Below are 22,989 nucleotides of genomic sequence, written 5' to 3'. Positions count from 1 at the left end.
CTCAGACAGACTGAAAGGGCAGCAATGGGATAGGGTAAAGAGAGCACTACACTAAGAGTCAGGAATCCTGTGTGACCTCAGGCCAATAATGAACCTCTTTGAACCTCACCTTACTATTTGGAAAATAGAGGTAATTGTTTCTGTTCTCACCTGGAAAGAGCGGTAAGGCTCAAAGGAGGCAACAGAAGGATTGTTGAGATATCTCTAAAAAACAGAAGAGCATGTCATTTAAGCTCAGAGGTTGTAAAATGAGTCACACCAGGATTTGACTGCCTATCCTGTTGCTTGCAAGCTCAGATAAGAAATTAAGCCTCATTTGTAAACTGTAACTAATAATCCCATGCATCCAAATCTCAACAAAGAGCATGCAGAACACTCATCACAGTCCCTGGTGCAGAGTAGGTACTCACAGCATGGCTACTGATGCCTGCTATTGAGGATACTGCGTCTCAGAGAGGGTGAGTGACTGGCCCAAGGTCACACAGCATGTTAGTGGCAGAGCCAAGGCTTGAGTCCAGACCAAGGATCATATGATATGAGATTCTTACCATTGGATTTATGATGGAGGTGAAGTTTGTTCACCTGATCATTGAGATGTTCAAGAATCTTTTAATGAACACTCACGATGTGAGATGCAAAGTTTCCCCCAAGATTTTAGGACTTCTCCCAGCCTGGAAGAATAGCTAGGACATGCCTGGTAGGGACCACGATAGGAAGTTGACAGTGGCTATGCCAAAAGCGGTCCAGATAATGTCAGAGGAGGGAAGGAGCGGTCCAGGTGGGACCAGGGAGGTTTTCGTGGAGGGGTTGGATGGATGGGTAGGATGGGCTAAGGAGGAATGAGGGCTGGGTCTTTCAGATGAAAGGAGAGAGCATGGATCCTGGGGGAGGGGGCAATGCTCCAACGTGATTCTCGGGGGGACATAGAGTCTGCGGATAGAGATGTGACCCTCTGTTGGGGATTTGTGGGTCCCAGTGTCCCAATCCCTGCAGGATACAGTGGAAAGTACACAGGCCTGGCATCAGACCCATGTAGGTTCTGATCCTGGTTCAATAAATTAGTTATTTGTTGAGTAATTTGAGCAAGTTGCGCCCACACGCTGAGCCTCAGTTTTCCCATCAGCAGAACAGGCTGCTCTACCCTAACACACAGCAAGCTTAGAGGGGATGGGAGAGAATGTGTGCACGGTACCTGACGCCAGGCCCGGCACTGAGGAAACATTCTGCATCATCCCTCCTCCTGCACACCAGGAAAGGTGGCTCTGGATGAGGATTTGGAGCGGATCCTCTTTGTGGTCAACCTGGGGACAATCGCCCCGATGGAGAACGTCACCATCTTTGTCAGCACCTCCTCGGAGCTCCTGACGCTGCCCAGCGGGGCTGTGAGAGTCCTGCTACCTGCTGTCTGCGCCCCAACCGTGCCTCAGTTCTGCACCGAGAGCACTGGCCCCTCCAACCAACAGACCCATGGGTGAGGAGCCCCTGCCCAAACAGGGCCAGAGTCCCGGGTGCAGCAGGGAGATGGGCCGGCGGGAAGGATAGGAGGTGAGGCTGAGCTCTGTAGCTGCCCCCGTCTCACATTTCGAGCACTTAAGAATCTCCCTGAAATGCTCTGTGTTGGTGCGGGTCAGAAGTGTTAGGATTTGGACAGCTTGGTATCAGAATTTCCAGGCTTTTTTCTTTAATGCACTCAAGAGGTATTTTCAGAGCACCTAGGTGCTAGACACTGGGGAGGGGGTGTTAGGGACCCAGAGGACATGAAACCCACATGGTCCCTTGCCTTTTTGGAACTTGGTGGGAGAGATCATTATCCAACAGATAACACAACAAATGTGAACTGTTTATGAACTTGCATGCATAATTAATTATGTGAAAAGTGCAGTAAAGGAGAGGTGCATTGGCTAAGAGTATAAAAGAGGGACCCAACCGGGGGGGTGGGGGGTCTGGGGGCCTGGTCAGGCTTCTCTGAGGAGTGGTATTTCAGCTGAGGGCTGAGCCAGGAGCGGGGTGTATATAGGCACAGAGAGAAGCGTTCCTATATGTGAGAACAGCAGGGGCAAAGACCCTGAGGCAGCAAGGACAGGGCCACAGAGGGGGACTGAAGGACGGGTGACATGAGATGAGGCTGCAGAGATACAGGACACCCGGTGGCCCTGGCAGACTTTGGATTTCTCCCCGAAGCAACAAGAAGTCATTTTTTCTTTTTTTTTTGGTAATATACTGTAGCTTCTTGATTTTTTTTTTTACATCTTTATTGGAGTATAATTGCTTTACAATGGTGCGCTAGTTTCTGCTTTGCAGGGCCCGGAGGGTACACTCCAGGACAGTTTCTCTGTACTCCCCCGGTGGGGGAGGAGAGAAAAGGGGGTGGGTCACAGCCTGAGGCACCTGCAGCTGAGATCGAGGCTCCTCCCATTTTCCCACCTATAAGTCCAGGGGGACTAGTGGTTCCTCTGCAGGGAGAGAGGATGCCAGTTTGAAAGTAGCCTGATGCATACAGGAGATGTCTTTTGAAGTCCTGTATCTTATCATTCAATTCGCGTCATTAAAAAAAAAATCTGTTCCACAATATATTAGCACCACTGTGGTAGAAAAACAACACTTGAATTAATTACCAGTTAAACTGCTTAACTCCCCCTCCCCAGCTTTGAGCCTGAATCTTTGAGCCAAGTTGAAATCTGGGAAGATGTACCGTATGTATCTAGGAGTTTCATACATACCCTGGTTGGGCTATGGGGACAGCTGGGAGCACGTGCCCACTGGAACACAGAGGACAGTGACAGCAAACCCCTGGACACCACCAGTTAAAGTGCTGACCTCAAGGTGTCCTGACGGGGAGGGGTTATTTTAGCCTCCCACGTGGGGCCAGCCCAGAGGGCACTCCTCAACCACACCACAAATAGTAATTAAACACCTACCATGGGGCAGGTACTGTTTTGGGTGCTGGCAATACAGCAGTAAACTAGACAGACAAGGTCCCTGCCCTTGTGGGGCTAGCATTCTAAGGGGGGAGACAGACAATAAAGTAATAAGCCCACAAACATGTCATTTGTTGGGTGATGAGCTCTATGGAGATAGATGCTACAGAGGCTAGAGGGGGACAGGATGGGGTGGGCGCTAGTTTCGCTAGAATAGACAGGGCTTAGGCAACACTTGAGGCCTGATCTGAATGAAGGGGGCTGGCCGTGGAAGTATAGTGGAAGAAGAACATTCGGGACAGGGGGCAGAGCGGGCAGTAAGTGCAAAGGCCCTGAGGCAGCAACAGACTGGGTATGTTGGAAGAGCAGCTGCAAGGCTAGTAAGACTCTAGCAAAGTGGGAGAGTCAGCCTGTGTAGGGCCTCGAAATCTAGAGTGAGGACACTTGTTGGTACAACAGAGAAGCTGGTGGCACCAGCCAGTCTCAGGCCAGGGAACACCAGCTCGTGTGTCATCTATATAAATGCTGCCAGAGGCGCCAAGCCAGGTGCTTGGGAGAGGCAGGACCTAGCAGACCTGGGGACATTCAAGACCTCGGTGGATCAGGGAACAAGAGGCCAAGCAGTCCCCGGTGCCCCTGAGGTGGCCCTGATAAGCTAATTCCTGCCTGTTCCAGCAGGCAGAGTTAACAGAGATGCTCTTGGGAGACGCCTGCATCCAATTCTGATGAATCTCAAAGTTGCTTAGATAGAGGGACATGGGAAAAAATAAGAAAAATAGATAATACCAAGTGTTGGTGAGGATGAGAGAAGGAAAGTCTCGTTCATTGCTTGTGGAAGTGGAAACTGGCCCAGTCACTCTGGAAAGCAATCTGGGGCAATACTCGGTGTGTGCCCTTTGACCCAGGGATCCCAGAGAAATCCTTTTATACATCCAAACATAACACATGGATGAAGATGTTCATGGTGCTGGCGTCTGTGAACACAGGGAGGTGAAGGCAGGAAGGAATGTGTACAATATAGCAGATGGCCCCAAGCCACAGCACATCAGCAGGAAAGACTTTGCTTTGCAGACAGCCACCTGGACAGAGCTTACAGACACAGTGTTGGGTGAAAGAAAGGGGAGCAATTGGATGAGATTCCTAATACAATGCTTTCTTTTCAACCAAAAGTCACGGTGTGTTTTACAAAAATATGTGCACATTCAGAACGTGTATCAAAGACCTCAGAAGGCAGGACCGTAGAGGGGAGGGAAATAGAGCAGAATCAGAGACAGGGTGACAAAGATAGAGACATGAGCGTTCAGCAGTGACACTTTGCTAAGCGCTTGCTGAAGACAGCTGTGTCATTATTATCCCCATTCAATGATGAGAAAACCAAGACTCAGAGAAGTGGCTTTATGCAAGGGTTCCCAGCTTGCAGAGACAGAGCAGGTATTCCAGAAGTGATGTGACGTATGTAAAATGTTTCACGGCCGAGCCACAGAGACCCGGGTGAGGATGCACACTCTGCCGCGTGCCAGTGGTGTCAACTTAGGCTAGTGACCTCATGTAGCTGAGCCTCGGTTTCCCCACGTGGGGGTGGGGCGAGGATGAGGGCTCTGAGGCCTTCCTCTGGGGGCGTGGTGAGAACAGCGTCAGCTCCCATGCCTGGTGCCTGGCCCAAACATCGTAGGTAGTGGTACCTTAGGTCTGAATCCAGGCTCTCCCTGCAGGCAGGCTGAGTGAGACTGTCAGCATCTGGGGTGGAAGGAAGCCCCTCAGTCCCTTTTTGGGTGGGGCTGCAGGGGTGCCAGGGCTGCCTGGGACTTGCCGTTTTCTCCATGTCTTCTCTTGCTGGCCCCCTGCCTCAGCCCTGACTGGCCGCCTCCTCCGCCTCTCGGCCCCCTTCCCAGCAAAGACAAGCATTGCTTCGGCCCCCGGGCCCTGGACTCCTGGAACAAATTGAGCCTGGCGACTCTCCTGGACACCGATGTGTCCAACCCCATGGAATACGAGTTCAACTTCCAGCTGGAGATCCGTGGGCCCTGCCTGCTCGCAGGTGAGAGGGAGCTGCCTAGACCCGGATGGGGCTGGAAAGAAGATTCAAGGCCACGGCGGGGTGGGGAAGGGAAGGGGAGGGAGGGAAAGCTGGCCAGCCCAGATGGAAGACAGCCTGAAGCTCATGCCCCTCGCCCCCGTTTCCTGCTCCCCAGCATGCGGCCCAAGATGCGTCTTTCCCAAGGACAGGTTTCAAGGCTGTCCCCACCCTCACCTCAATGGCTTCCCCGGGGAAATGTCCTCGAGGGCATGGCCTTCCGAAGTCCTCGGTCCTCGGTCTTCTTCTGGAGCCATAGCCACAAAGCTGCTTCCTGCTCTTCCCCTTGCATGGCAGAATCAGCTGGGGAACTTTCCAAATCCCACCCCCTAGACCCCACCCCAGAGCTTCTGATGACATTGGTCTGGGGTGAGTCCTGGGCATTGGAACATTTAAAAGTTCCCAGGCAGGGCTTCCCTGGTGGCGCAGTGGTTGAGAGTCCGCCTGCCGATGCAGGGGACATGGGTTCATGCCCCGGTCCAGGAAGATCCCACATGCCATGGAGCGGCTGGGCCCGTGAGCCATGGCCGCTGAGCCTGCGTGGCCGGAGCCTGTGCTCCGCAACGGGAGAGGCCACAGCAGTGAGAGGGCCGCATACCGCAAAAAAAAAAAAAAAAAAAAACAGTTCCCAGGCGATTTCCCCCGCAGAGCTTCTGATGATATTGGTCTGGGGTGAGTCCTGGACATTGGAACATTTAAAAGTTCCCAGGTGATTCTAACAAGCAGCCAGGGGCAGGTACCATTGTTCTGATGGTTCCCCTCCCCCACCCAGACAAGGTTTTAAAGAGACACTAGGATGTGCTTTCTTGTCAACAAGGGTTCTCCCAGAGCAACAGGACATCCCAACACAAGAGGCATTTATGGAGTGCCCACCGATGGAGCATGGAGCTCTTTCTGCCTTTCTGTGCCCTGTGAGGAAGCCATTCCTTTGACCCCCACTGGATCCTGAGGTCAGGGCAGGAAAGGCCATTAGACCCCATCTAGCTAAGCCCCCCTTTTGCAGACGGGGAAATTGAGGAGGCCTGTCCACGGTTTTACACAGCAGGTCAGGAGCCCCTGAGGGGGCTGGAGTGCCAGTCATCTCTGGCCTGAGTCTCAGGGTCCCCCACCAAGCTCCTCTCTCTCCGGGGACTCCTGAGCCTATCCCACTTTTCTGTGCCACTCAGGGGTGGAGAGTCCCACCCACGAGATCCGAGCTGACGCCTCCCCGTCCGCACGCTCCGCCGAGAGTATCATTATCACCCTGGCCAACAGGCACACCTTCGACCGACCCGTGGAGATCCTCATCCACCCCAGCGGTACTGTGCACCAGGCGGGGCCCCCAGGATGCCTGTGGGAGGGAGGAGGTGCTGATCCCATGGGGCACAGACACATGGCCCTGCACCCAGTACCAGTGAGAGGGTAGGGGCGCGTGACAGAGGAGGAGACCAGCTACTTGCCTCCTGGGAAACTTAGTGCTAACTGGCAGAATTGAGTGTCTCCTGCCCCATTCTAGCTCCTGAGACCCCAGGGTCTCATCCACCCAGTGGTGCACTTTGCCCCCAGGCCAGCTGAGCAGAGATCTTTGAAGCCCTAAGCTCCATGAGACCCTGGCAGCTCAGAACTCTCAGGGAGCAACTCTTTTGTCTCTTTAAGAATTCATCGAATGTTTAGATGCAAAAAGATCAGAGCCCAGAATCACTCCCATTTTACAGATGGGTAAACTGAGGCCCAGGGAGGGGCAGTGAATCACCCACAGCCACTAGGCTCTCCTGCCTCCCAGCTAAGGAGTCTTCTCAGGGTCCCACACTGCCTCAAGCAGCCAGGAATCCCATCCCCCTCTTCCAACTGGGAATCCTCCGCACTGTGAAGATCTGCCACTCCACCAAGGCCCCCAGCATCACCCTCACCCTCGGGCAAGTGCCAAGAGTTGATCTCATCTCTGCAGAGCCCTACATGCCACATGTCCTGATGGAGAAAGGGGACATGACCCTGGGAGAGTTTGACCAGCACTTGAAGGGAAGAACAGATTTCATTAAAGGGATGAAGAAGGACAGCAGTGCAGAGCGAAAGGTGAGGGTGACTGAAGCAACATCAGTGGTGGCAGAACTGGGGTGGCACTGGGGACTTGGTCTTTGCTGGACCAATGAGGAGCCTGAACCTGAGGTTGGGGGTGGGTGTGACTTGCCCGAGGTCACACAGCAAGCTGGTGGCAGAGGGAAAGTGGACGTCCAGATGCAGCAGTCACCCTGGCACTGCCCTCCTGCTTCCTGCCAGGTCACCTGCTCCTAGTGCCACCAAGGTGCCTAAGCCAGGCAAAATTCTAGGCTGGTGGCAGAAACAACCTTGGTCTCCTCCAGGCTAATCCACCCCCAAGAGGCACCAAGGACCCTACAGCTGGGTGCCCTCCCGGCTCCACTTCTACTCCTGGGCCTCCCTTTTCCCACCTGCTGAATGGGTCTCTTGCTCCTCCTGCCTCTGGTATCCCTGCTTGCTATTAGGTAAAGAATAAAGGCAGAGCAGGGAAAGCCTGAGAAAGATCCTTTCCCTCTGCCCGCCCCTCCCCCACAAAGTGAAAGGACAAGGGCTCCATCAGCAAGGGGTTGGGGGTGGGGAAGGGGGGGAGGAGGATGCTGAACCACAGCCACAAGCCACCACCGCAGTCTCCCTCCTGCTCGTGACCCTGCACATCGAGCCGGGTCCTGAGTGCCAAGGTAGGCTTAAGAATCGCGGGATACTTCTTTCTATTGTCTCCCCTTTTGAGATGAGAAAACTGAGGTTTAGCACCCGAAATAACTGGTGAGCTGGGAAAAGGGAGTTGGCTTTGGTGACAAAGAGGCTAAGGACTTTGCCTTGCTCATGTGGGGCAATTGTGCTGGATGTAAGGGCCCCCCGTTCCTGCTGGCCTGATTGGCAGAGGAACAGACAAGAACGCGGAGATAACTTACAGCTGATGACACCATTCCCTTTGGTAGAGATCCCACTGGAAGCCCCTGCTTGGTGGGGGGTAGGGGAGTTGGCGAAGGGAAGGTGTAGGTGGCTCAATGCCCATCCCCACGTTAGAGACCCCACTGGAAACACCTGTCCTCCCAGAGGTGCCCCCTCACCCAGATGAGTCAGTTGGGAGAAGAGGCTGGAGACAGGCTCCCGTAGTGGTGGTGGGAATGCCGGGGGTGCCCGCTCAGCTCTGAGAACTGCAGCACGTGGGCAAGGGGTGTTGGCAGTGAGCCTCCCAGGCGTGCCTGCCAAGCCTTAAATCAATTAGCTCTGGGACCACTGAGGCAAATGAGAATTAATTTGCCACCTTGGGTTGGTTATGCAAATACCCTGTATCCTCATGAGCTCCAGGGATGACAGCCCTCAACCCACAGCTGCTAAGAAGTGACGAGTTTATTGTAACTGGATAATGGGAGCTCAAGACATCAGAGGATCCTGAGCCCGGACCCCCACCCCATGCCTCGGAGAGGCAAAAATCGGGCTCCTGTCACTACCAGATGTGGCTGTTGCTGCCTTGGGCTCTGTCGTCAAAAGGGCCAGGCTGGGCAGTGGCTTTTGGCAAAGGAGCTCCCGGTAGGAGGGAGGAGGGCATCCAGAGGCATCAATCAGGAAGAGTGAGTGGGACGAGCTGTCAAAAACTGCGACTTAGCAAAGAGGGGGCAAATGACACAGGGAGAGACATTATGTATGAGAGATGGAGATGCAGAGAGAAGCAGAGACAAATAGAGACAGAAAGACAAAAAAACTGATGCACATAGGTCAGTAGCAGACAAAAAGACCCACACAGATTCATCCTCTCATTTATTCATTCAACAAACACTAAGTGCCCAATAGGTTCTAGGCACTAGGACGAAAGCACTGAAAATGACACATCCTTTCCTGATGGCGCACCGGGAAAACACAGGGAAACAGCACAAGAAGCACAGGGAAACAGACAAGAAGCAAACGCGTGAGAAAGATCTGTTTAGGTGAGGGCCGGGGACTGTGAAACACAAGGCAGGACGATATGCTAATGAGTGATGAGTACCGGGTGCTGTTCAGCCAGGTGTGTAGAGAAAGCCTGTTTGAATGTGAGACCCGGTGGACTGTGAGGCATTGGAAGAGCACGCAAAGAGCTGGAAGCAGAATAATGGCGATGCGTCTGGAAAACAGAAAGATGCCCAGAATGGCTGAAATGTAGGGCAAACGTGAGGTGGACAGGTAGGCAGGGGTCAGTCCTTAGGGGGGCTTCATGAGCCCTGGTACAAGGTGTGAGGGGAAACTATTGCTTAAGCAAGAGAGTAACAAGAAAGATCACACTGCCTTCTCTCTATAGAAGGGACCACGGGGAAATAAAAGTAGAGGAATCAGGCCAGGAGGAAGCTATTGCAAAGATCCAGGCAAGAGATGGTACTGTCCTGCGCTTGGGTGATTGCAGCGGAGACAGAGAGAAGAGGACAAGTTCAGAATGTATCTTAGCTGCAGAACAGGCAGCCCTCTGCTGAAGGAGTGGATGCGTGGGGTGAGGAAAAGAGACAAATCGAGGGCAACTCTTAGGTCTTTGGTTTGAACACCTGAGCAGGTGATGATGTCATCTACTGAATTGAGAAAGGGACCCAAATAGACAGAAATTGAGAAATAGACAAAGAGAGATATGTACACGCAGAGACAGTCAGATACAGAGACAGAGAAAGTAGAGGTGGAGAGAGAGGGCGGCAGAGTGAGGAGAGAGGAAGTGAGATTCGGTGCAAAGTGACCGGAGAGTCGAGGACAGTTCAGTAGTGGTGTGACAAGGCCAACTAAGAGGACACATGAAAAGATACAGAACTCTGGTGCTGTCCTTCCTTTAATGTTTACTGAGCCCAGCTCTGCACCAAGCTCTATGTTAAGTCCTGGCGATGCAAGAGACTCGAGCACGACCTGCCTTCAAGTAGCCCCCGAGCTAGAGGGGAGGCAGAGAGAGGAGCAAAAACTCACAGTGTGAGACATGCCTGGGTCCCCATGACAAATACCAACGGCGGCAGCAAGAGCGTAGATGGTTGCTGTGCAGACAATCTCTCTGCTGGGAAGCCGTCTCACAGGCATTGCATTTAGTCCATACAACTCAGTGAGGTATGTGCTCTTGTCCTCATTTCATGGATGAGGAAACTAAGTCCACCAGGAAGATGGGGGCAGGTTTTCCAAAGAGGTAAAAGTTGAAGCGTGAGTAGGAAGTTATCAGTGGGAGAGAATCCAAGTTCACAGCCAAAACGAGCCAGAGAGTGGCTTATCCCCTGGGTGTGAGAGGGCAAGAAACCACTATTCAACTGAGGACCTGCATGTGTGCCAGGACCTTCCCATTTGCGTGCCAGCTCAGTTCATCCTCAGAACCACCCTGAGAAATGGACATTGTTTGCCCTGTTTTACAAAGAAGAGTCAGACCCAGAGGAGGGTCTTGCCCAATATCACACAGCTGGACGGTGACAGAGCTGGGATGCAAACCTAGGCCTTTCTGTTGTTGCAACCTGTGAATGTCTAGCAGAAGAGCCAGGTAGGGTCAACCTGGAAGTCTTTCACACAGAGGACGAGTGGGATCCTGACAAGACTTGGAGAGTAATGGGGGACCAGCACGACCCCCAGGAGTAGCTCTGGACCCCGTGAACGCCCAAGTGAGAGAGTTTCCCTTTCTCCTCCAGACAGAAATCATCCGGAAACGCCTCCACAAGGACATTCCCCACCATTCCGTCATCATGCTCAACTTCTGTCCTGACCTCCAGTCAGTCCAGCCGAACCTAAGAAAGACCCATGGCGAGTTTATCTTCCTCATCGACAGGAGTGGCAGCATGAATGGGACCAACATGCACCGAGTCAAGGTACCTCTAAGAGGATCCCTACCCCCAGGATCTAGGGTCCCAGGGTGCCCAGCTTCTCAGCACTTTCTGCCCCAAGCATCCCTCCTTCCACACCTGAACCCGTTCCTTAAATGACTATCCCTGGCTAAGAGAAATGACAAACAACTTTTTGGTATGTCAGTTTAAACAGAAACCCCACCCAAACTCAACTCGCTCCCAAAATAAACCCCTGAAGTGATCTGAGCAGAGGTTAACTGCTGTCCATTTACAAGGGATGAAGTGATCAGTAGCTTCCCTCGGCATTCTACACGCCTTTGTTGTGTCCCTGTTCTGGCTAAAACACCTCACTAGGTACTAGGTGGAGAGGGATACCCACGTGACATTGGAGATTCATTGGACATGGCCCCTGCCATCAAGGGATGTGTAGAATCCAGTAGAAATGACGTGGTTCATCCTTTTTTTTGTTTTTTTTTTCAAATGCCTCATATGTGCAAAGCCCTGTGCTTGGCCACCTGGAAAGACGGTAGTTTGGAAACATAGTTCCTGCCCCAAGGAGCTCACAGTCAAGTGGTGGGCATAGCCCTGTTAGCCAAGCCTGCCTGCGAGCATGGTCTTGATGCTTTGGAGGGTTCTGAAGGAGTTCAGGGGAAAGAGTGATAAAACCCTCCCCCCACATCCAGAAGCATTCCATCTCCATGAGGAGATTATTCACCACAATTACGGCATTACCCAACACTTCCTTGTATTTTTAGTTGTGCAGATGTCTGTCTCCTCCTCTGGAACTATGCACTCATTAAGGAAAAGGACCAGCTCTTTCTCATCTGTCTCTCCCCATGGGGTCTAGCTCTGTGTTTATGTGTAAAAAAGCCCTTGGTTGCTGTTTATTGAACTCAGTAAAGGATCGTAGTTCAAGAGAGCAAGGGATGAGAGAACAAGGAGAGGGCTCTGCTGTCACCTGAAATTTTGTCCTTCTCCTGACCTTGTCTCTCTTATTTCCAGAGCAACAGAATGAGCCAGGAGGAATGGGCTTAAGAGGGATCAGTGGCGACAGCTATCTCCTAAGCCTTGCTATGACTGGGTCTGGTCTTGAAGTATGACAGAGCAGTCATAGATGAGATCCAAGTTCTTGTTTGAGCCTCTTGACATTGGGATGCAGGACTGCTTGGTACCTTTCCCCCACCCCCGCCCACCATCAAAGGCAGGCATTGAAGTAAGGAGCTGTCCACAGTGCTGGAGTGCTGAAGCATGCTCCAGGACTGTGTGGCCATGTGTATTCCATTCCACAGCTGTACCAATTTGCACGACATCTCTTCAGTTACTCCAACGTATCATAGGATCACAGACCTAAAACATCTCTCAGAGAGCATTTAATCCATTTTCCCTGCCATTTTCCAGGTAAGGAAACTCAGTCCCCAGGACGCTAAATGTTCTTCCCAACATCACAGAGCTGGTGTGGGAACCTGAACCTTCTGTATTCAGTGCTCATTTTCCTTCCATTGCCAATAGGGAATTATACAGATTTTCCACTGAGACAACCTCTCTTCTCTGATTGTCATTCCTGCTACATGGCTCTGAGAAAAACAATGCCTGGGTTCCAGAGTCAATTCTACCACTGACTTGCTATGTGGCTTTGGACAAGTTGATTCTCAACTCTGGCTTCATTTATTCTTTCTGTAAAATAAGAAAGAAGGATTCATTCAAGGAGGGCAAACATACGTCACACATCCCTCTGTTCCCCTCCTCCAAGCCCAGACAGACATCAGTAATTGACCATGACACTTTTTTTTCAGTGCTGAGCCTGGATTCAGTCTCTACCTCCTTCCCATCTTGGTGTTCCAGGCAGTTACCACCAGTGAAATGAAGCTGGTTTATGAGTAGAAATCCAGTTCCTGAACTAGAGACCTATTGTCAGGATTCTCTGACAATAACTTGGTTCACGTCTCGGTCCCTTTCCCCTTGGAGTCGCTCTTGCTTTCTCTTCCAGTTCAGCTCAGTGAGCTCGAGGTCATCCTTTCACAAATGGCTTTGCATTGGCACGATCCATTCTGCTAAATGCGTCCCTTTTAGAAAAAATCGCAGAAATTACTCAGGCCACACATCCCTTTCCCCACTGACAATGAGGCCATTGAGGGGTTGCTTGAGTCATCACGTGGCTCATTGGGTTGAAGGTGGAGGAAAAACTAGGCTTAGGGAGGTAGGAGAGAATAGAAATCCAAACAGCCATGCCAAAGGGGAAAGTTCGGCCAATTTAATTTCCTGCAGCTGTTCTCACTCTTCAGCTGCCAGTAGCTGCCAGAAACATGGCTTTAAAGTTCTAATAGGTGCGAGCAGAGACAATCTGTATGGACCAGCAGGGTCTCCTCCTAGCAGCAACACACGTCAGGAGCTAATGAAAAATAAACAGGTATTGACTTCTTTTGCAGAAAAACAAAACATATTGACACAAGCAACAAAAGGAGATGGACAGAACATTAATGTCAATATTTACAGAGGGGAATGGAAGAGGGGCTGCAGGGCTGCAGAGTCTGGAAGGCCACATGGTGTAAAAGTTGCCAGGATCTACTTGCTGCTGTTTCCTGCAAGATTTTGGAGTGTAACACTTTGTTTCTCTGAAGCTATGCTGAGATCCCTGGGGTGCTATCGATAAACTCTATAGGGATGAGGGAAAGCCACTCATCCCTGAGTTCTGTGCCAAGGCAGGGCCAACATAAATAAAGATCTCGGAGCTGTGCTTCGAAAGCCTCAGTCCTATTCTCAGGTTTTACGATCCAGTGCAATTCCTTAACCCTCTGAGCCTCAGTTTCCTTATCTGTAAAACAGAGGCATTGATACTAATATGTATCTCATGGGGTTGGCAATAATAACCATTCAGTTGGTACTGAATGTTTACTGTGCGCCACACTGAGGTTCAAAGGAATGATATAACTAGCCCAAGGTCAAGTTAGTAAAAGCAAAGGTGAGATTGAAGCCCAGATACATTTAACTTCAAAGTGTATCTCCTTAACCACTATGCTATCATACATGTTACAGAGGTTAAATGAGATAATGAATACAAAGTACTTAGCATGTAGTAATTGCTTGACATTTATCGTTGCATTGTATCATCATTATCATCAATATCATCATTCTCCCTCTTGTCATATCCTCCACCTTCTCTCTTTGTCATTATTTTTTAGAATATACCTTGATCAAAGTCTCCTGGTGTTGCATAGTTAGATAGGTTAAGACTCTTTAATGCTCACGACCTTGAAACAGAGGGCTGCTTCATCACCCGTGGGACCTGGACCAGGCCACGTGCCTCCCTTAGACATCAATTTTGTTTTGGCGGAAGGGGGTGGGCGCTCCCTGCTCTCCTTACCGCTCAGGGTCAGTAGGAGGTGAAACGAAACTGGAAAACTGTAATAGAATGGCTTTGAGAAATCAGACCTGCTACACAGATGAGGACTTTTATGATGATGCCTTTGGCTCAGCCTCTGGTCAACACCAGCGAATTTCTTTATCTGGGGGAGAAAGTGGTGTTGGGTGCAGACAGAGGGTGAAAGGTGCACTTGGAGGCTGCTTCCGTGCTGCTATGAGAACAACGCTGCGTGGTGGCCAAGGTAAGAACTCCTTCCCGAATCCTAAAAATTCCTTTCTCGCCTGTCAGGATGCCATGCTGGTGGCTCTTAAGAGCCTCATGCCGGCCTGCCTCTTCAATGTCATTGGGTTTGGATCCACGTTTAAGACCCTCTTCCCTTCCAGTCAGACCTACAATGAGGTAAGGAGGGGGCATGGCTGGGACCAGAAGGGGTCAGGTGGTGAGAAACAGAGGCAAGGAAGGAAGAGGAAAGAGGAGGTACCCCCGAGGCCTGCCCTCACTGAACCTGTTCACACATGTAGAACCTAGATGATGCCAGGAGCCGAGAACCAAAGGGAGGCTATCTCCATGTAGGCAGTCTTCTGGCCTCCCCCCTCCTTAAAATAAAGATCATGTGGGGCAAAGTATGGATGTACGCTGGGAGGGGGTAGAGGGAAGGGATAGGGAGAGGATATATCTCAGGCCTCCCACTCACTGAAGCCTCCATCTCATTAGAATGATAGACTCATGCAAGGTTGAGCTAAAGGAATGAATAACAAGGGATAGAGGAGTGAATAGGTGAGTGAGTGGACTAAAAATGACGCTCGCATGGCTCAAGGTAACAGTTTGTAACTAGAGGACCCTTGGCCCCAATAGGATGTTCAAAATGGGAGCATCCTAGGGAGTTCCCTGGTGGCCTAGTGGTTAGGATTCCGGGCTTTCACTGTTGTGGCCCAGGTTCAATCCCTGATCGGGGAACTGAGATCCTACAAGCCATGAAGCACAGCGAAAATAAAGGTGGGAGGGTGGCGGACATCTTACCCAGGTCTAGGAACAGGAAGGAAGGAAGGAAGGGAGGGAAGGATGGAAGGGAGGGAGAGAGAGACGGCGGGTGGGAAGGGAGGAAAGAAGGGCATAGGAGCCACTTTTCAATTAAAAATAACTTACTTGTCAGTTTTTTAAATACAGAAATAATATATAGTGATTGTCCCACAATTTTTAAATCGAGATAATCAAAATGAAAAATTTGAAAATCTCCCATGATCAGTCAGAAGAAAAGAAAAACCACTGTTAAGAGCTTAGGATAAATCCCTTCTTGCTGTAAGCATTTACATACATTTTCAATAAAGGTAGGATTAGACCTCTCATACTTTCTGTAACCTATTTTTCTAACAAGACAGCCTATCATGAGCATATGTCCATGCTAGTAAGTATTCATCTGCAACATAATTTTCAGTAGCTGCCTACTATTTCACTACACAGATAGGCTGCGACTTATTTAACTAAACCGCTACAGGTGGGCATTTAAGTTGTCTCCATTTTTTTCTATTTAGTTATCTTTGCAGCAAATACTTTGCATACATCCTTAATGATTCGCTTGGAATAAATGCCTAGTCTTGCTGGTTCCAAAGGTACATACACAGTTTTTTAAGACTTTTGTTATATTCCATTACTCCAAGTGTGGATGTTGGAGGAGCATCTTCCTGAGTCAGGAGCAGGAAAACATCTGATATCCAGTGAGAATCTGTCCTTGCTACAGGGACATCCATCCAGTGGCAGGAATCCTTGGCCAGTTGGGTCTCACAGTGTTGGTCCAGGAGGGAGGAAATCTGAAACCCAGATTGGGGAAATGGTTTCCTCAGAGTATCATAGGGATTTAGTGCCACAGTCAGGCCAGGACACAAGTCTTAAGATTTCTAGTCTTGTGGTCTTTCCACCATACCTCCTGCCTCACTCACCAGAAAAGGAAACCTTATTTGTACTGGGCAGTTAGGGCTTGACGCGCTACCTTTTCCAGGGGTGTTTATATTTTGAAAGAGGAACAAAGAAAGGACAACAGTAGGTTAGTACATCATGAATGGTGGCATTTGGGGCATTGGTAGGTGGTGTTATTGGGCAGACTCACACCAAAAAGTGGCCACCTATTCTTCCTGCGCGTGGGGCAGAGATGAAACTGGGGACATGAGTCAGCTCCAGTGAGGCTGAACTAAGATCCTGGGAAACAAAGGATTCATCCTCCAAGGGGCTTAGAGTCTCCACACCGTATAATGACCCTGGGGACGATCTCCCTGCCCATGACCCTTCTCTGCAGGAGAGTTTGGCCAAGGCCTGTGACAACATCCAGAGAATGCAAGCTGACATGGGTGGCACCAACATTCTCTCCCCGCTCAAGTGGGTCATCCGGCAGCCAGTGCCCCGAGGCCACCCCAGGCTGCTCTTCGTCATCACAGATGGTGCCGTGAGCAACACCGGGAAGGTGCTGGAGCTGCTGCGAAACCATGCCTTCTCCACCAGGTGGGCACAGGGCTGAAGGTTTAGGGCTCGGTTACTCTGGGCTGCCCTGGGCTGGGGATGTCAGAACTGGGGCAACGTGGAAAGTGCCAGGAGGAGAAGAGGGGACCCACAATTCCTACAGAGCTTTGCTTCCAGAATGGTGTGGCCAACCTCAAAGTTTGCCTTTTCCCCACAGTGGTTCAGGAGGGATAAGATGCCCACACCTCTGCATCCAGGTCTCAAAGAGCAGTCTAGGCAGAGGAAGTCCTACCTGCTTCGACTCTGCGCTGGGGTGGGAGGGGATGGGCTGTCCATGTGTGAATGTGAGTGCCCACTGATGGCCCTCTTTCTTCTCCCTCACCCTCTACCTGAAGCTGGGGCCAGCTCTGAGATAGCTCTGCTGGATCATGATCTGCCCCTGTCCCCATCAGGGGACAAAAATGGCAGAGAGGATGGGAAGTAGCAGCCTCTCTTGTCCCCCTCCTCCAGGTGCTATAGCTTTGGAATTGGACCCAACGTCTGCCACAGACTGGTGAAAGGGCTGGCAACTGTGTCCAAGGGCAGTGCTGAGTTCCTGGTGGAGGGAGAGCGGCTGCAACCCAAGGTAGGCAGAAGGGCCTCCATCTCTTCTGGTGCTGGGACCTCAGAGGCCCACACTGGTCACACAGCAACTCAGTGGTGGAGCTGGGATTTCACCCCAAGTCTGAGCACTCCACTGCACCCCAGTGAAAATCAGAGTTGGAGGCCACAGAGTGGACATTTCCTGGAGCTAGTACAGGACACTAGATCCCCTGGTCTCCAGCCACTGGCTCATATACTCCATCCACTGGCTGGGCAGGATTGGGGTTCCCAAAGGAGTCACTGCCTCTATGGATAGGAGTTGCGCTTGGGGTCATTTCTGGCCATGTTCCTGACGATGACAAATGATGGCTCAGAAGAATCTAAAGGACCCAGAAATCAAGGCAATTATAGTCTTCTCTCCATGTCTTGCATAATTGGCACAAATAATCCAGCACTTAGAAAATTCCTGTGTCAGTCCAGATCTTCCAAGAACAAGAAACAGAGCTGAAGTTAAGAGTGCAAGAGGTTTCTTGAGGGATAAAATCTGTAGAAGGGAAAAGAGGAGGAAACAGGAGGGAAAACTTTTTAGTCCACGTGCAGATGCAACACTTGTGAAAGGGAAGGAGGGAAGCAGGACTGGTCAGGGAGAGCCTCAGACTGCAGTGCAGGTCTGACAGGGTCTCATCCAACCCACCAGGGGTCTCTGGAGCAAGAATTGCCCATTAGGTTGTCTCTGTTGGGTGGAAAGACCAGGCACTGATATCCCTGCCATGCTCGTTTGTTGCCTGGGGGCTTCCAGGGAGAGGTGTGAACTTGGTTTGAAAGCTGAGGCATTGCACATGGAGACTGTCATCTAACTGCATTCCTTGCAGCAAAAGAACACAGTCTTGTCACATCTTACCCTTCCCCCTCCCCATATCCTCAAGTCCATTCTCTAGCAGGTCCGTGTCTCCTGGAGGGGTGGGATAGGTAGGGTGGGAGGGAGGGAGACGCAAGAGGGAAGAGATATGGAAACATATGTATAACTGATTCACTTTGTTATAAAGCAGAAACTAACACACCATTGTAAAGCCATTATACTCCGATAAAGATGTTAAAAAAAAAAAAAAGAATAAAGCAGAGGGAGGTTTGACTTCAGATAAAGAGAAGACAGTGTGACATCAGAAGCCAAGATTGGAGTGATGCAGCTGCAAGCTAGGGAATGCCACTGGCTACCAGAAGCTGGAAGAGGCAAGGAAGGGATTCTCTCCTAGAGCCTCCAGGGGAAAGCAGCACTGCCAAATGCTTGGGTTTAGCCCCAGAAGACTCATTTCAGACTACTGGCCTCGAGAGCTTGTAAAAAAAATACATTGCTGTTGTTTTAAGCCAAAAAAAAAAAAAGAACACAGTCTTTCTCAAGGGAAATTTGAGAGTGCTCCTCTATGGCTGCCACAATCCTCAAATCATTTTTCCCCAGCTTTGCAGTCCATTGAGGAAATCATGCTAGGGGATGTTAAACCACTGTCCAAGCGCTAAACCAGCTGACATTCATTGAATGCCTATCACGTGGCAGATACTTCAAATGCAGTATCTTCCCAACTACACTGAAAGTTGAGAATTACTAACTCCCTTTAACAGAAGGGGACACGGTGGCTCAGGGAGGTAAATTGAGTTGCTCAAGGTCACTATTCAGTCCATGTTTTGAGACAAACTTTCTGTGTGTCCCAGGTTCATCACAGCCCTACTCTGAGTCTTGGGTTTTTCTCATGTATAAAATGCTAAGCTTAGAGAAGGTGAAAGCAAAGATCTGCTCCAACTCTGATGTTCTAGGAGTCTAAGAAACGCAGAGGCATGTTTGCTGCTGGGCAAGCCGCCCAAAGTCTACTGTCACTTCTTCCCTGCTACCTCTTCCCATGCTCACACCCACATAGTCTTCAGGCTCCTCATTTGTGCACACCCCCGTTCACACATCCCCCCAACCTGTGTTCTGACCCTGTGCAACAGATGGTCAAATCCCTGAAGAAGGCCATGGCCCCAGTCCTGAGTGATGTGACTGTGGAGTGGGTCTTCCCTGAGACTACCGAGGTCCTGATCTCACCTGTCAGCACCAGCTCCCTCTTCCCTGGAGAACGGCTGGTGGGGTATGGCATTGTATGTGATGCCTCCTTATACATCTCCAATCCCAGAACAGTAAGTACTTTAGAAATTCCAGGGGTCAGTGGGGGTCCAGAACCCTTCCCACAAAGCCATCCTTGGCTGGAAAGACGATTTATTTGTGGCAGCTAGGAGCCAATTGGATCTGGGTTTACTCTTGTGGGGTATAGTTGTCAGGCCGTGGACATTCAGTCATGGTGACACTGCTTGGGTAAATGCTACCAGCTCAATATGTGGTCCTCAAGATCCCCTGCAAGAGGAGAACTTGGGGAACATGTTTAAAATGCAGAACCCTAGCTCCAACCCAGGTCCCCTGAATAAAAATCTCTGAAGATAAGGCCCAGGAACCTGCATTTTGCATAGTCTACTCCAAGTGATTTTGGTGAGTAGTTCAATTCAGAACAATGGCACTCAGATTTCTTTCCCTGAACACTCTAGACAGATCATATCTCCTTAGATGAATTTGTGTTTTATTCATTTACATGGATAATTCTCTTGTATGTGGTGGCAGAAGTGGAATAACAGTGAGGAACTTCTCAAAGGGAGGTGGAATCCATGCTAAAATATAGAAGATTGCCTGAGATGCTATTTTCTCATCTAGCTTCCCTCGTTAGTAAGTCTCTCCACTCCCCTTTAAAGGATTTGTCATTTTGTTTAGTTTTTAAGCAGGAGTCACACAAACCCAATGCCTAGGGGGATTGGGCAGGTATAAAATGAACGAAATGGGCTTGTTGTAAAAATCAAAGGGACAAATGTCATGAGAGATAGCAGACATTCCCCATAAGAAGAAATAAGGGGTGGTGAGGAATACAGCAAACTGGAGAGCACACACTCTGTCTAAATGCTCAGCCCCTACTCGGCCCTGACAAACAGTTACCATGCAAGAATGTGGACCCTATGTTAAATGTGTTTCCAATCTTTCAAGAGGAGTTAGAAGTTTATTTGAAATTTCCAGATTTTAAAATGTTATGGAATCTCTTAAGAACCATGGTCAGTAATGGTAAAAGTGTTTTGGAGAGTAGAGTGTTCAACTGCAGGGAGAACGTGCTAAACAAAATGCTGGTCAAGACTCTGCACAATCCAGCCCTTTCTTGGAGGTCTGAGAGGTAGCAGATCAGCCACAGACCTTACTACTAGCAGGGACTGTCAAATCTATTCTCCTTTCCTTACCCGTGAGACTGGCAATGCTTTCTCCTACTACTAGAAGAGTTGTTGGGTAAGGGTATAATTGTGACTTACCCTCCCGGAAGGTGATCTAGAAATAACTAATAAAATTAGAAATATATACCTTTTCAACCCAGAAAAACCTCCTAAGAATCAAACACATAGAAATAAAAGTGATGTAATAGATTCATGGTCAAGGATTTATTGTAGCATTTTTTACGGTGGCAAAAAATAAATGGCCACAAAGCGAATGCTTAATAAAAAGGGGTGGTAGAATATCGTACAGCCAAATGTTTAAAAGAATAGTTGACGTGAAAGATTTCCAAAATGTTTTAAGTGCAAAGTTCAAGCTACTGATAAATGTAAGTAATATGGTCCAGCTTTTGTAACACAAGATGACCCCAATAAGCCCTTATATTTTTATATATGTTTATATCATGGAGAATGAAACAAAAGGAACAGATGGTTCATGCTGTTATTTTTGGTTATCTATTTGGAGACAGCAGTAGCATTTAGAATTACGCTTTTTTTTAACATTTAATAAAGAATATAATGAAAAATATAAACAGCATAAGTGATATGAAAAACCACCTCCATTCACCATCCCTTAAATTTAGGCAGGAGTCTGCCTAAATTCCCCAAGCAAGCAAAAAATTTTCTTATTATTTCAGTTCTTCAAAGGTAGAACCTCCACCATCTCCTCTCACACCCCTTGCTGCCCTTTGGATGTCCTTCCTGACATCCAGCCTCACTCTAAGCTCTCTTTTCTCTCCCTCCCTCCAGGACAAGAGAAGACGATACAGCATGCTACACTCTCAGGAGTCCGGCAGCTCTGTCTTCTACCACTCACAGGATGAGGGACCTAGCCCAGACACTGGAGACTGTGCCAAGAGCTTGGGGACACCCTTCAACCTGAGGCAGGCCAAAGATGCCCAGCCATCCAGCGGAGACTCCGCCACCAGTCCTGGTCAGTCAGTTGTTCTTTGAGCTTTACTCCCTTCTCCAGGGAGGCCATGATTGCTACATTTTTACTGAACACTTATTATGTGTTAAGCACTTTTTACAATCTCATTGAATGGTTAGCAGCTGTGGAGGTGGGTACTATAATACCAACTTTACAGATGAGGGAACTGAAACTTGGAGAATTTTAGCCACGTGACTAAGCTCATGGAACTTGAAAGAGGTAGAGTACAGATAAAGAGTTTAGACCTGTCTTCCTCCAAAACTTCTTTATGGTTTTAGTTTCCATTCAGAGGGTAATTACTGATGACCTACTAAGGCTAGGTGCTAAGCGCAGTGTGGGAAGCAAAGATGACTCAAACGTAGCACTTGTCCCTCAGAAGTTCTCCATCTAGTGAGAGAGATACAACTGGCCTTAACTCTTAGAAAGCAGAATGACATGGACCACAAGAAAGTTTAACAGACTGTAAGGATCCCAGGGAAAGGAACATCTGGTAGAGGATATTAACAAAGACATAACGAGGGCACTGGTTCTTAGAAGTGGGAAGGGAGAGGAGATTCCAGGCAGCAGAAACTGCCTGAGCAAAGATGTGGAGGTGTCACACCTAGAAAACGTATACACAACTGGTATATTTGGAGCACATAATACCTTGAAAAATGAGCAGAAAGGAGAGTAGCTGGGTGGCTAGATTAGAGCTAGATTAGGCAAGGCTTTGAATGCCAGGTGAGGTGAGGCATCTGCACATATTTCAGTAGGTAAGTGGTGGAAAACTCAAGAAGTTTCCAAGCAAGAAAGGGGTATGCAAGCTCCTCTCTCTTTCCCCACTGTCCTCCACCCTGATGGCTTCCCTGTCACCACTCCTGCCCAGGTCTAGACTTCTCCCAGCGACGGCGGGCATACAGCACCAACCAGATCACCACCCACAAGCCCTCTCCAAGGGCCCTTACGGCCAGCGACCCCACAACAGCTGCCAGGAGATACCCACTGAGGAAAGCCAAGCTGCAGGACCTCACCAAGCAGACCAGCCTGGATGCTCCGTGGTGGCAGATTGATTTGCAGGTACCCAAGCAGGGCATATTGGAGTTGGGGGTGGCCATAGATGGGGAAGAGCTGTGTCTCCTGCTTCAGCCATAAGGATGGAGCTTGACCACAATTTACAGTGAAGTGAGTCATTTCTTCCTCCTTTTTCTGGATCTTCACTTGCCTGACCTCCAATGACAACTTCCTAATAATGATATCCATTGGTCAATGACATCACCCATTCTCTGCTCATAGAACTTCCCAGTTGGCAAGGAGCACCCCCATCTACACTCTCATTTGATTTTACAGCACCCCTTGGAAACGAGGGAATGTGGGGCCGGCCACCCCCACTCCGTACAGATGTGGAAATTGAGGGTCAGAGAGGTAAAGTGACTTACCCATCATCACACAGCCAGTCAGGGGATTGCAGCGAAGGACCTTCTTCCTGAAAAGCCCTTCTTTTCCCCTCTCTGTCACCTTCTGCACCTTCTGAAAATCCCAAGGCTGTACATTCACCCAGGGCAGAGATCATCTCAGAGTTA

The 22,989-nt window shown here is 49.6% G+C and overlaps 1 protein-coding gene across 1 annotated transcript in view; it reads left to right on the top strand.

The window, feature by feature from the left end:
• The window catches only part of VWA5B1 (von Willebrand factor A domain containing 5B1), a 40,221-nt gene that overhangs the window by 2,412 nt on the left and 14,820 nt on the right, over nt 1–22,989 (top strand). The window contains exons 3-13 of the mRNA XM_019918842.2: nt 1,216–1,471; nt 4,811–4,956; nt 6,159–6,290; nt 6,920–7,044; nt 10,623–10,799; nt 14,425–14,535; nt 16,427–16,629; nt 17,098–17,212; nt 19,153–19,338; nt 21,250–21,433; nt 22,296–22,486. Of these exons, the coding sequence (XP_019774401.2) occupies nt 1,216–1,471; nt 4,811–4,956; nt 6,159–6,290; nt 6,920–7,044; nt 10,623–10,799; nt 14,425–14,535; nt 16,427–16,629; nt 17,098–17,212; nt 19,153–19,338; nt 21,250–21,433; nt 22,296–22,486 (1,826 nt within the window). The remainder of the gene's footprint in view (nt 1–1,215; nt 1,472–4,810; nt 4,957–6,158; nt 6,291–6,919; nt 7,045–10,622; nt 10,800–14,424; nt 14,536–16,426; nt 16,630–17,097; nt 17,213–19,152; nt 19,339–21,249; nt 21,434–22,295; nt 22,487–22,989) is intronic.

Source organism: Tursiops truncatus, chromosome 1 (genome assembly GCF_011762595.2).
Source record: "Tursiops truncatus isolate mTurTru1 chromosome 1, mTurTru1.mat.Y, whole genome shotgun sequence".
Lineage (NCBI taxonomy): Eukaryota > Metazoa > Chordata > Mammalia > Artiodactyla > Delphinidae > Tursiops > Tursiops truncatus.
This window is presented reverse-complemented; position numbering and strand designations above follow the sequence as displayed.